This window comes from Colias eurytheme, chromosome 27 (genome assembly GCF_061535395.1).
Source record: "Colias eurytheme isolate Ceu_HAF_F1 chromosome 27, ilColEury1 Martin Lab GWU primary, whole genome shotgun sequence".
NCBI classification, from domain to species: Eukaryota; Metazoa; Arthropoda; class Insecta; order Lepidoptera; family Pieridae; genus Colias; species Colias eurytheme.
The window spans coordinates 905,607-918,226 of NC_143006.1; the positions used below are offsets into that span (position 1 = coordinate 905,607).

Below are 12,620 nucleotides of genomic sequence, written 5' to 3' on the forward strand. Positions count from 1 at the left end.
GGAGAGACACCGGTAGTGCAGTGAGCCGAATTTCTATAATTAAATAAATATTCGTATAATTTATCAACCAACATTTTGGAGCTGCCTTCGTTTAAAATCACCTGAATGCTGCGTTTAAATGTTTTCACAGTATTTTCGGCCTGACCGTTAGACGCTGGGTGGTACGGTGCAATGGTTACATGTTTTACTCCATTGCGTTGACAAAAATTTTCAAAATAAGCTGAACAAAAATTAGTTCCATTATCCGTCACTATAACTTTAACTAAACCAAATCTACTAAACATTTCACTGACTCTCAATACCACCGCTTCACTATCTGTCGTTGACATAATAAAACATTCTACCCATTTAGAATATGCATCAACTGCTACTAAAAAATGTTTATTGTTCAACGAAAACATATCTAAATGAATGCGCTCCCAAGGACGCTCGGGGTAGGACCAATGGGCGAGGGGCGCGCGCGGGGGGCTGCTACGAAAAACATTGCAAATACTACATGAACCAATTTTTTGCTCAATATGTTTATCGATGTTAGGCCACCACATACGAGTGCGCGCTTCATTCTTAGTTTTAACGATTCCAAAATGAGAACTATGCAATTCATTCAATAAACGTTCACGTAAAATGGTAAGAATTACAATCTTATGGCCGCGCATAATGCAACCATCTTCATATGAAAGTTCATTTCTACACATAAAATACGGTTTTAAATCTACATCCGCAAGCTTTTTAGGCCAACCGTGCTTAATGAAATTTATAATTTTAATGAAAATATTATCATTTTCAGTGGCGCTCTTAATTTCGTTAAAAGATATAGGTTTTAAAAATAAATTCGCAATAAAATTAACGTATGAACATGAGTCGGTTGTATTTAAATCACATTCAGATTCAGACGGAATTTCTAGAACCGATCGAGACAAAAAATCTGCAACATTGTTATTGCTATTAATATATTCGATATTAAAATTGTATGCCGATAAAAACAACGCATATCGCTGCAAACGGTTCGCAGCGAGTTCGGGAATACCCTTTTTTGATGCAAATATCGACAACAAAGGCTTATGATCAGTTCGTAAGGTGAAAGGAACAGTACGACCGTACAAATAATGATGGAATTTTTTTATTGCAAAAACTATAGCAGATGCCTCTTTCTGAATCTGCGCATAATTACGCTCCGCGGACGACAACGACCGCGACGCATACGCCACTACCCGCTCAGCGCCGTCCGGCTGCCGCTGTGCCAGCACGGCGCCCAGCCCCGCCGGCCCCGCGTCTGCCGTCACTATCGTACACAGCTCGGGGTCGAAGTGAGCCAGCACCCGATCCGAAGATAATTCTTGTTTAATTCTACAAAACGCCTCATTCTGTTCACGGCCCCAAAACCATTTTGTATCTTTTTTTAGTAACAAATGTAACGGATCCAAAACACTCGATGTGTTTGGTATGAAACATCTATAATAATTTACCATACCTAGAAAAGATTTCAACTCACTAACGTTCTTTGGGCAACTTGCGTTTAAAATAGCTTCAACTTTTTGTTTTGATTTATGTAGACCGTTTTTATCTATGACGAAACCGAGATATTCGATAGACGTCTGAAATAATTTACATTTCTCTCGTTTTACACGTAAACCCGCATCCTGCAATCTACTCAAAACCAGCTCCAATCTCTGCAAATGCAATGCTTTTGTAGGACCCGTTATCAAAATATCGTCCAAAAAGACGCAAACTCCCTCAATACCCACCAATAACTGATCCATAGTACGCTGAAAAATGCACGGAGCGTTCGATAAACCAAAAACCAGTCTATTGTATCGAAAGAGACCCAAATGAGTGTTGATACATGTCAATTCTTTGGAATTATCTAATAATAATTGATTGTAAGCCCTAGAAAGATCTAGCTTAGAAAATTCTAACCCTCCGTGTAATTTAGAAAAAATATCTTCGATTCTAGGCAGCGGATAATTATCGATGTACAGCACTTTGTTTAAAGTTACTGAAAAATCCCCACAAATTCTTATATTACCGTCGGGTTTTAAAACGGGAACGATAGGTGTTGCAAAATCAGAGTAATCAACCTTTTCCAAAATACCTAAATCAAGTAAACGATTTAATTCCGCCTCCACTTTAGTTTTCAATGGAATCGGCACCGGTCTAGGTTTAAAAAATTTCAATTGACTCCCTGGTTTGATTTTTAAAGTCACTTTATATTTATTAAACGTACCTAAGGTATCACTAAAAAGTACAGAATATTTATTTAAAATCTTATCTGCAAGTCCGTTTGATTCTAAACTGTTGTAGTTACACGAACTAAACTCCAAACTAAAAATAGAAATAAAATCACGGCCTAAAAGTATCGGTTGGTTTTTGTGTGTGTTTACAATAAAAAAATTAATCGGTTTAACGATATTATCATAGGTAACGTTCATACAAATATAACCCAATGGGTTAATTCTAGTCCCGTTATAACAATTAAACACCACACTACTCGGTTGTAACAACAGTTTACGTTTAAAATATTTTTCATAAATAAGATATGGCAAAACGGATACTGCACTACCGCTGTCGATTTCACAAATAAACTTTAACGAATCCAACAACACCGAAAGACGCATAGGTTCTCCATTTAAACATTTAATATTAAATAACTCACCAACTTCAGAGTCCTCGCCGTGCATTTCTACATAATTATTACGCTTAACATTAACGTTACAAACTCGTTGTAAATGCCCTTGTTTACCGCACTTATTACAACTATAACTTTTAAAACGACACTGCTCTTTTGAATGGCCTTTACCACCGCACACTACACATAACACTTTCTCACTGAAGCTGGGGCCCCGGGCCGCCCTCCCGGGGGCGCCGGGACGGACGGCGAACACACCAACCGGACCTCGTTCAACTCCCGGCTGCAAACTCGCCGATGATGCCGAATCAGCACTTTGCAATGCCAAGCGGGCACACTGCACGCTTAATGCCATCTCCAACGCCTTGTTGAAAGACAAATTATCGATATTCTCAGCGAATAACTTTTCTTTTTCTTTGGCATTTACTAGACCCAATACAAATCTATCACGTAGTGCTGTGTCCAATTCGCCCTTGAAGCCACAATGTTGCGCTAAATGTCGTACTCGCGCCGCCCATTCAGTTAAATCTTCCCCCGGTCTTTGTTCAGCCTTATAAAACAAATATCTTTCAGCAAAACTACTTCTCTTCGAGATAAAATGATCGTTTAACTTCTGTACGAGTGTGGCGTACTCGATGTTTTCTAAATCCGAAGGAAATACTAAATCTTTAGCGACGCGATAAGTGTCTTCTACCAACGCTGTCAACAACAACGCGCGGCGCTTCACCCCGGCTTTGTCTGTATTTTCATCAATGCTGTTAGCCGTGCAATACTGCTTAAAACGACTAATGAATATACTCCATTCTTGCGCGCGGTGGTCGAATGTGAGATTGCTGCCAAATGATGCATTTCCAACAAAAGACATATTTCACTGTATTCTTTGTACTTTTTCACGTGTGAATTACTATTTCCTCGTCGCCAATTATGGTATTTGAGGCTCAATTTATATTAAAACACAAGGATGATGCAATCACTTTTATTTGACACAACAAACTGACATACGATCGGTGACATTATTTGTGTGTACCCTCACTAATATACTACAATTTCACAGACCACAACTTCAATGTGTATTTACTATATTATGTACTAGCTGTGCCGCGCGGTTTCACCCGCGTGGCTCCTCCTGTTGGTCTTAGCGTGATAATATATAGCCTATATTACTCTTGGATAATGTAGCTTTCGAATGGTGAAAGAATTTTTTAAATCGGTCCAGTAGTTTATGAGCCTATTCATTACAAACAAACAAACAAAGTTTTCCTCTTTATAATATTATTGTAGATAAGTATGTTTTGTATTGTATTTGCACTGTTCATGTGAGGCTATGTGCTATTAAATAAATAATTTACTTCTTTCATTTTTTAATGTATTACCTAATCATAGTTATTCTAAAAATATAGCTATAATAAATCACAATTGTTTCATGCATAGAAATGGTAATCAGCATGAATGACAAAATGTTATTTCTCAGAAAAATATACAAAATCGTATCTGACGAATATATTTATAATTTGTAACTATTTTATGACTTTAAATTCAGGTAATAACTTTTATGAGATACAAGATTAAAAATCAAGTATTTCATAATCTCTTCTGTTGGGAATAAACGAACATGGTGTTTTAAATTAAATATCTTATGTATGAATTATCATCTACTTTTTTTAACAATAATTCAATATTGTTCTATATTCTCTTCACATGAATTAAATAATCTCGGCAGAATTATAATTTTGCTTTTCTTGTGCTTCTTGAACATAAATTATTATATTTATTTATACGAAAATTTTAATCGATTTTTATAAATTAGAGAAAAAATTATCAATTATGAAGGATTCATATTTTTGCACGCCTCATAAGCGAAGCGTTGAGGTGGGTACTACTGTCACTTCGCGCAAAACATCTGATTTTTCAAACTTAAAATGTCTTTATGTATCATACATTGCACTTGTAAGATAATACATACACACACATATTAAGAAAAAACACTATTTTTAACGTTCATGATATTTTTGATGTCATTTTTGTTATTTAAACTAGTTAAAAAACAGTTTAAAAAAGTTCTGTCTTGGACGTCCGTGTGTCTGTATGTGCGGATCCTTTTTCTTGTTAACACGATAGCGACCGAAATACTTTACTAATTGAGTCTTTTTTTTTCTCTTACGCTTGAGTATGCTCAGGAATAGAACCCTTTCATTTTTCAGGGTCTGATTCGATGTGGTTTAAATGTTATTAAATAAACAAAAATAATAATTAATAAATATTTATTAAAAAAATTTATGAGGCGTGCACTTTTGGATTTTCCAAATATTTGTTATTTAAATAAGTGAGCGATTATGCTAATTTATTCGTTAATTCTTTATACAAACAAGAATATTTCCCAAGAATAAAAGAAAAATATTTTAATGTGCGTTTGTTACTCCAGTTGCATAAATAATAATGTACGCAGTATTTTTTATTGTATATCTTTCTATCCTTTAACAAATTAAAAACTGGGTAGTTACTAACGTTAGGAATATACCCTGAAGGCCAATAATTACGCATTTATTTCAATTACTTACCCTATTTACCGCTACTTGAAGGGTAAACACTAAACACTCCAATAAGGAATTCCCTTAAATTTTATTTACAATATCGAAATACTGACACACATTTCTTTCTATTTATTTATATATTACACATTGGACACTAGCGTGTAGAATGTAAATAAAATAAAATATACTGCTACAGAATAAATTATTCAAGGAAAACTATTAAACGTTTTATAATGCAAAATGAAACTTGCGAGCAGGGTTACCTGCGAGCAAAGATTACAGACTACCACCAATGTCAAATTCAAATTGACGTTGACAGCTGTTTGCATGGTGCAGTTGGTACTGACCATAGACAAAAGTTATAGGAAAGAAGTAGTTATTTAATTATTTTCTCTGATCTCTTTTAGCTTTTTCGGAGTTTCGATAAGCGCTATTAAAGTAAATAATTTAATAGGAAACGATGCTAATAATACATTGCTATTTTTTTAAGTTATGCAGAAATGTGAAAAAAAGAAACAATCAGAGCTTCCCAACTTTTTTTTAAATTTTGTTGTGATTCTTTATGTACATATTTTAGGAAGAAAGTTTTTTTTACGAAAACAAAAAATAATTTGATGGTTAAACGAGCAATTAATATTGAATGGTAAATAAGACGACATAAGAGCCGAAATAATAATATTATGCGTAAAATAAATACCTAATTTATAGTATTTTTTCCTAGCTATTTTGATAATCTAATCTTGCTCTTGACCGGAAGTTCAAATGTTAGGAGGTCAAGATTTATATTTATAAACATTTTCTGTTTTATTTCACGTTCAAACCTCGAGAATCGAAGTACTCCTCACACCAGTTTAATGCTGACTACAAATTACAAATGACGTGCTTGTGATCGTTTTTGCTGTTTGTGCAAGGTAAGAGTTGTAGGTCAGTAATGATAATCTAATAATAAAATGAAAAATGCCGCTTATAAGTTATGTATTCATTGTATTTAAATACACATTAAAAAATTTACAACAATTTAATCGCTCATAATATAAAAGGGGCAAAATTAATAATTCTAAAAGAAAATAATATAGATTCAAAACCTAAAATTAGAAAACATTTAAAAATTGTTATGTGTATAACATAAACCACATACCTACTTAACAATGGCTATAATATTAAAGTTGTTTATAATTTTACTTTCCAATCAGACTGTTAAGTGGGACACACGTAGGTAACATATTATGAGCAATATCTCTATGGCTGTATATTGTATAATGCATACAAAAGTTGAGGAGCATTTTTCATCAGCTAATTTGTCGTAAAATTAAACAAATATTTTTTTTTATCAAACTCGATTTACGTATGATCGAGGATGTGTTGTATGTGCATGAATGAACAATAACTTAATAGATACACATAGAATCCAGTTCATGGTCAATTGTTCATGAGGTTTATTTGTTAGTATATGCAGCGCTACAGTATACACACAAACAATAGGATTGTGCGTACCCTACCTAGTTGGTTATCGTGTTACTTTTTGTATTAATTTCCAATAGTTAGTTATACGCAATAGTCTGAGTGTTTCCTTTCTGTTACAGTTCTACCATGAAGCTGCTGTTTATTATATTTGCCATCATCACCTTGACTACTGGTGATAAGAGATGTCATGGTGTCTATTTCGATGATAAGTACTATAACCTCTACATAATCAAGGAAGGAATTCATAACTTACATGATTTTGCCTATAACAAAAACGACAATACAATATACTTTACGTATGAAACACTTTCTGAAAAACCCTTGCTTCTTCTTGGTTACTTTGATGTAGGCACTCGTACAGTAGGAACTATAAGTGGGATAAGAAACGCAACATCCGTAACTATTGATCAGTTTTATGGGAAAGTATACGTCGGTGGTGCTGACGGTCTCTACAAAATAAACGATCAGAAGGTTCCAGAACGACTTCCAATACAGGAGGATGTGAAAAGCGTATATTTTAGAGATGGACTATATTTTACAAACAGGAAACGAGAAGTGTACAAGTTTGAAGATGGCTACGCTAGTTTAGTTCCAGAGATGCGAGGAGTGGAAGCTGATAAAATTGTCATAGACGATGACAGCAACATGTTTTTCACACAAAATAAGAAGCTTTTTAGAATTAAAATGGGCACAAGAGCTATTAATACTCATGAAATGCATACAGTTGATGCGCTAACTACGGACATTTACCATAAGCCGTACATTTGTACTGCCAAGGGAGTGTATGTATATAATAAGTACAAATATGTATTTGACAAAGTTTCTGATATTGCAAGGCTAAAGGTTCTTGCATTTAGTAAGATGAATGAACCAATTTATGCAGTGGCTGATTTATTCGTTAGGTTAGAGTTGAGCCCTATTGGTTGTTTTGAAGATTAAGGAATTAATTCACAAGTTCGAAACTAATTTAAGGCAGTTCAATGGAAATTATTCAATTAGGTAAACCTAAATTTATTTAGAATAGTGGCGTAGAAAACGCGTTGAAACGGGTAGAAATGTTAAAAGAATTACTTTACTATAAAAATTTTGCACTACATTTTTAGTATAGTAGTCATAGTTTTCTATATAGAATACTTCAATTATCTTGCAACGGTAATAACCAATAGCCGTCACATAAATAGGTTACCGATAATAATTATGCATTTCATGATAAAGGTACCTATAAGAAAATTATTATTAAGCAGAATATATTCTTCTATACACCTCTCGATTTTTTTTGTGGATAAACTTTTGTTATAACATGAATTAAAAATTATATGCCAAATCCCAAACTTACAATCTAAGCCTAAAATATTGTTTTACTTTGTTGTATTATTTATCTCTATTATATTTTCTTTTAATTAGTTTTTTGTGTTCGTAGTAGTATATTTTAAGTATGTTTGCACGTGTACATTATGCAAAATAAATGTTGACAATAATTGGTGATATTCATTATTCAAACATCCGCGGTGCTATATCACACTGTTTACCAAAGCAGTAGCAATTGTTATTGCCAAATGATTACAAAATAGATATTATCCTAAATTAATATCGATGAATAGTGTAAATTTATGTATTGTTTATGAAACAGAAAGACCCTCAGGCCTCAAATCATAGACAATACAGGAAACAGAAATAATAAATACATAATTTTTATCATGTTGGCAAGATATAAACACGAATCCTACTTCCAGTTAAAATTAAATTATGGAAAACAAAATATTGTGTTTAAGTACATACTAAGTTAAGTTATGATGTATAACATAAAAAAAGATTAAATCTGTTCCAATAAAAAAAAAACATTTATATGAATTCTCTGATTTTTTATTAAAAAGGAAATTTACTTGATTAAATGTAAAGAAGAAAAGACATTCTATTGACTTCACTTTTGTCAACTGCCAAAAAAATAAAAAAATTGCCGCTACGAATTACGATCTCAATTGAAATTTGATTTAAATATTATAAGTTTAATTTGTAGTTATTAATAGACAATATAATTGCGTTGTGATGGTCCGTGAAGACAAAGAAATGAAATGGATATTGTCATCAATAATTTGGAAAGTAAGTTAATATATTCATTTTATAATGCCTGATAAAAATTACATTGCTGCCAATTGCCATGGCCTATAAGGACTTTTATCTTAAATTTTCTATAGATACAATAGGATAGAAATAATAAATGTTTGTAATTTGTAAAATTGTAAAACTGACATGATTAAAAAGCGGCAAGAGCCATTATGAAGTTTCTTGCCGATTCTTCTCCGTAGATACTGCTTTCCGAATCGGTGGTAAATGTTAAAAATGACGTTTCAGTGCTATTGAATCAGAATTTTATACTGTGTATTAGTTAGTCAGATACTTTTGGTCTCTGTAAAAATGGGTTGGACTAAAGCAAAGGGGGCGCAGGACTTAAAAAATTTATATTATAACACCTATTTATTATTGTTTTATCGTAAAGATTACGCTAATATAAGCATGTTTTATAGGAACAACTTTTCTCTAAAATCAAAAATGGCCGAGATATTCACCTTCAAAGATTGATGGTTTTCATTAGGTTAGGTTAGGTTAGGTTTGTTAAAAAAAAAACTACACAGAAATAGGAGCCCCGCGAAGCGGGGCTCCGTCGACGCGCAAAAAAAATAATTTTTTTCACTTTTGATCAAAAATTTTCTAAGTCCTTACTTTGCGCCCCCTTTGCTTTAGGCGGACCTTTATTTGCAACCGCACAAAGACAATATTTTGTTTTGTCGCTATACAAAATACAGAGTGGAATTTTGTTATGCCACCAGGAGGGAAAATACTCGTACAACTGAATATAGATTTTTTTATATTCAGTAGGTAACCCATTATTTTTTGAAAGAACGAAAACTGCATTCAAACATTTCGAAAAAATTGCTTATCACACCCGAGAATTGACCCATATTATATTGAACAGTTAAAATTACACCTGTAAGTACATACCTACCTACTTTTATTTTGACTCGTACCATCGTAACTAGTGTTGCCGCTCGATAGTCCACTATCGATAGTCTATCGATTAACTATCGATAGTTGGGGAAAAGCAATAGTATCGATAGCACTATCGATACTATCGATAGTGTCGATACTATCGATAGTATCGATAGTCCTATAAGCGTAAATACTATCGACACATAGCAATACCATCGATAGTATCGATACTATCGAAGCTCAATATCGAACGAACTATCGATACTATCGATAGTGTCGATACTATCGAAGCTCAATATCGAACGAACTATCGATACTATCGATAGTGTCGATACTATCGATAATATCGTCCCATCGATAGTGACCTTTTTCTCGATAGTATTGCTTTATCAATAATATTATAGTGGATGACAGAGAACTAGATGTAGAATTATACCAAGAAATCGTGAACAATACTATTGCACAATTTACTACTATCGATAGCTCAAAACTATCGATAGTATCAGTACTATCGATAGTATCGATTGTAGTTGCAATATTCAGTAGCAATAGTATCGATACTATCGACAGTATCGATAGTATAGCAACTATTGGCAATCAATACTATCGATTTTATCGATACTATTGCAGTTCATCAATAGTATTCCATGATTAACGCTATCGATAGTATCGATAGTATCGATAATATCGATACTATCGATAGTGCTATCGATATTCTGACTTATTTTCAAGGTCAACTATCGATAGTCAAACTATCGATAGTTCGGCAACGCTAATCGTAACTATTAAAATTCTACACTGCCACTTCCTCATTCATTCATCATTACTTCGCCATATTTGAAATAATTTGGAAAATCCAAAAGTGCACGCCTCATAATTTTTTTTTAATAAATATTTATTAATTATTATTTTTGTTTATTTAATAACAATTAAACCACATCGAATCAGACCCTGAAAAATGAAAGGGTAAGAGAAAAAAAAAAGACTCGATTAGTAAAGTATTTCGGTCGCTATCGTGTTAACAAGAAAAAGGATCCGCACATACAGACACACGGACGTCCAAGACAGAACTTTTTTAAACTGTTTTTTAACTAGTTTAAATAACAAAAATGACATCAAAAATATCATGAACGTTAAAAATAGTGTTTTTTCTTAATATGTGTGTGTATGTATTATCTTACAAGTGCAATGTATGATACATAAAGACATTTTAAGTTTGAAAAATCAGATGTTTTGCGCGAAGTGACAGTAGTACCCACCTCAACGCTTCGCTTATGAGGCGTGCAAAACGGCGTCGTTTTAAGCCTATATGTTCGTAATCAATGATATTATAAGTAAAAAGATTCAGACACAGACATAATATATCAGATTACCGACACGACTTTCGATGTTGAAAAAGGCATAGATAGGTAGAGATTGTCTAATCTAAAAATGAACGCCCCTCCACTGTGTTTACGCTCACATTCAAAGTACGTGTATAGACGCAATACACACAAATTGGTCTGCCTCATTGGTCGTTCAGTCCTCCAGTCCCGTCCATGCCCGAACGACAGGACCAGTTGGCCAACTAGTGCATAAATGACGCGATGCACGACAGAACGGACGTGTCATTCCGTACATAGTGCGCTCTCCCCGCCATACAATGCTAGGCACCTGAACTGATCGCCCGATTAGTTGACAAATCAGTGCGCGAGTGTCAAAGTTTGCAGTAGAATCGACGCGCGCACACATATAAAGTGGTTCAATAATTATTTGTCCTCACACATTGAAACAATTAAGTTTAGTGGAGGGGCGTTCATTTTTAGATTAGACAATCTACCTACGAACGTACATACTACATATAGACGTCAAAGTGAGATGGCATGATTCAAAATATCGTAAGCCAAAAAGAGAAAGTGTGGCTAATTAGCCACATTTTGAAGTGCCACTAGAGCGCTAATAACCTACCTATCTACACTTTTTTTATAATACCATTGGTCGTAATCCATATCCCACTAAAAACATTTTCATGTAAAATGTTGCCAAGACGAGCCCATATGACTCGCACTGTCAAAAAGTTATCAGATCTCATGTAGAGCCAAGCTTCTAACACTACACGCCCTAACTCTACAAGGCCTAACTTCACAAACTCTACACCTTAGTCAAAATATGTGGCTTGGCCATTTCGCTACATTCACATCGGCGTAAGGTGAAAAATTAATTCACTGTTCATTACTTTTGTGTTATACAATAGTTCTTGTAGTAACGAACGGCCAAGCCACATATTTTGACTAAGGTGTAGAGTTTGTGAAGTTAGGCCTTGTAGAGTTAGGGCGTGTAGTGTTAGAAGCTTGGCTCTACATGAGATCTGATAACTTTTTGACAGTGCGAGTCATATGGGCTCGTCTTGGCAACATTTTACATGAAAATGTTTTTAGTGGGATTTCATTTCTTTTTGTAGGTTGTTTGTAACAATTTTTTTTAACAAGGAGTATACATTGTATATATCTAGGGGAACCAAGTTTTAGATTATTAGATTAGACCTCTAGCGTCATCAAAATTTAATTTAAAATTACAGGTCTCATACAAACTCTCATTCCCTAGTTTAAGGGGTTGGGGGATGAAAGTTACAAGTTTTATAATTTTTTTGTTGTTTGTGAGCTAATACTAGCTTACATACAAAATTTCAGCTTTCTAGGACATTAGGAAATACCTTAAGAATTTTGATGATCATCAGTGAGTCAGTGACGAAATTAGCGTTTTTTAGATATAAATAAAATCTGAAGTATAAAAGCTAATGTAATTAAAACTTAATATGTTCAATAAGTCCGCTATTGATAATATATCCCGAAAATTTTATTGATCTAGCATAATCCAAACCCAAGTTATGAGGGTTCAAAAAAACGTCGAAGCGCTTCGAGAAAAGGTAGGTAGTGCCCGTGCGCCTCGCTTGGCTCGTCTTGGCGGGGGCACTACCGTGCCCCCAGATATGGTCGTAATACTTGTCTTGTTCCAGTCATTTTACGCGGCAA

General features: G+C 33.9%; 3 protein-coding genes across 3 annotated transcripts in view; 2 read left to right on the top strand and 1 right to left on the bottom strand.

Moving 5' to 3' along the window:
- Window positions 1–2,264: 2,264 nt before the first annotated feature.
- LOC149896729 (uncharacterized) lies at window positions 2,265–3,668 on the bottom strand. Its single transcript, XM_090117232.1, has 2 exons — window positions 2,432–3,668; window positions 2,265–2,322 (listed from the first exon to the last, which is right to left on the bottom strand). Exons 1-2 carry the CDS (start codon window positions 3,489–3,491, stop codon window positions 2,288–2,290), a joined length of 1,095 nt encoding a protein of 364 aa, XP_089973358.1. The 5' UTR covers window positions 3,492–3,668; the 3' UTR covers window positions 2,265–2,287.
- A 2,242-nt stretch (window positions 3,669–5,910) lies between these two features.
- On the top strand, window positions 5,911–7,912 carry LOC149896730 (ommochrome-binding protein-like). Its single transcript, XM_090117328.1, has 2 exons — window positions 5,911–6,068; window positions 6,741–7,912. The coding sequence occupies exon 2, from the start codon at window positions 6,748–6,750 to the stop codon at window positions 7,558–7,560; it is 813 nt and encodes a 270-aa protein (XP_089973454.1). The 5' UTR covers window positions 5,911–6,068; window positions 6,741–6,747; the 3' UTR covers window positions 7,561–7,912.
- Window positions 7,913–8,667: 755 nt separating this feature from the next.
- The window catches only part of LOC149896731 (uncharacterized), a 31,263-nt gene continuing 27,310 nt past the window's right edge, over window positions 8,668–12,620 (top strand). The window contains exon 1 of the mRNA XM_090117057.1: window positions 8,668–8,721. Coding sequence (XP_089973183.1) covers window positions 8,668–8,721 — 54 coding nt within the window. The remainder of the gene's footprint in view (window positions 8,722–12,620) is intronic.

Excerpts from the sequence above, each read along its gene's own strand:
- LOC149896729 (XM_090117232.1), bottom strand. The coding sequence starts at position 3,491 with ATGTCTTTTGTTGGAAATGCATCATTTGGCAGCAATCTCACATTCGAC. Across the intron at positions 2,323-2,431 it reads TAACCCATTGGGTTATATTT|TTTGGAGTTTAGTTCGTGTA; the intron begins GTATGAACGTTA and ends TTCTATTTTTAG.
- LOC149896730 (XM_090117328.1), top strand. The coding sequence starts at position 6,748 with ATGAAGCTGCTGTTTATTATATTTGCCATCATCACCTTGACTACTGGT.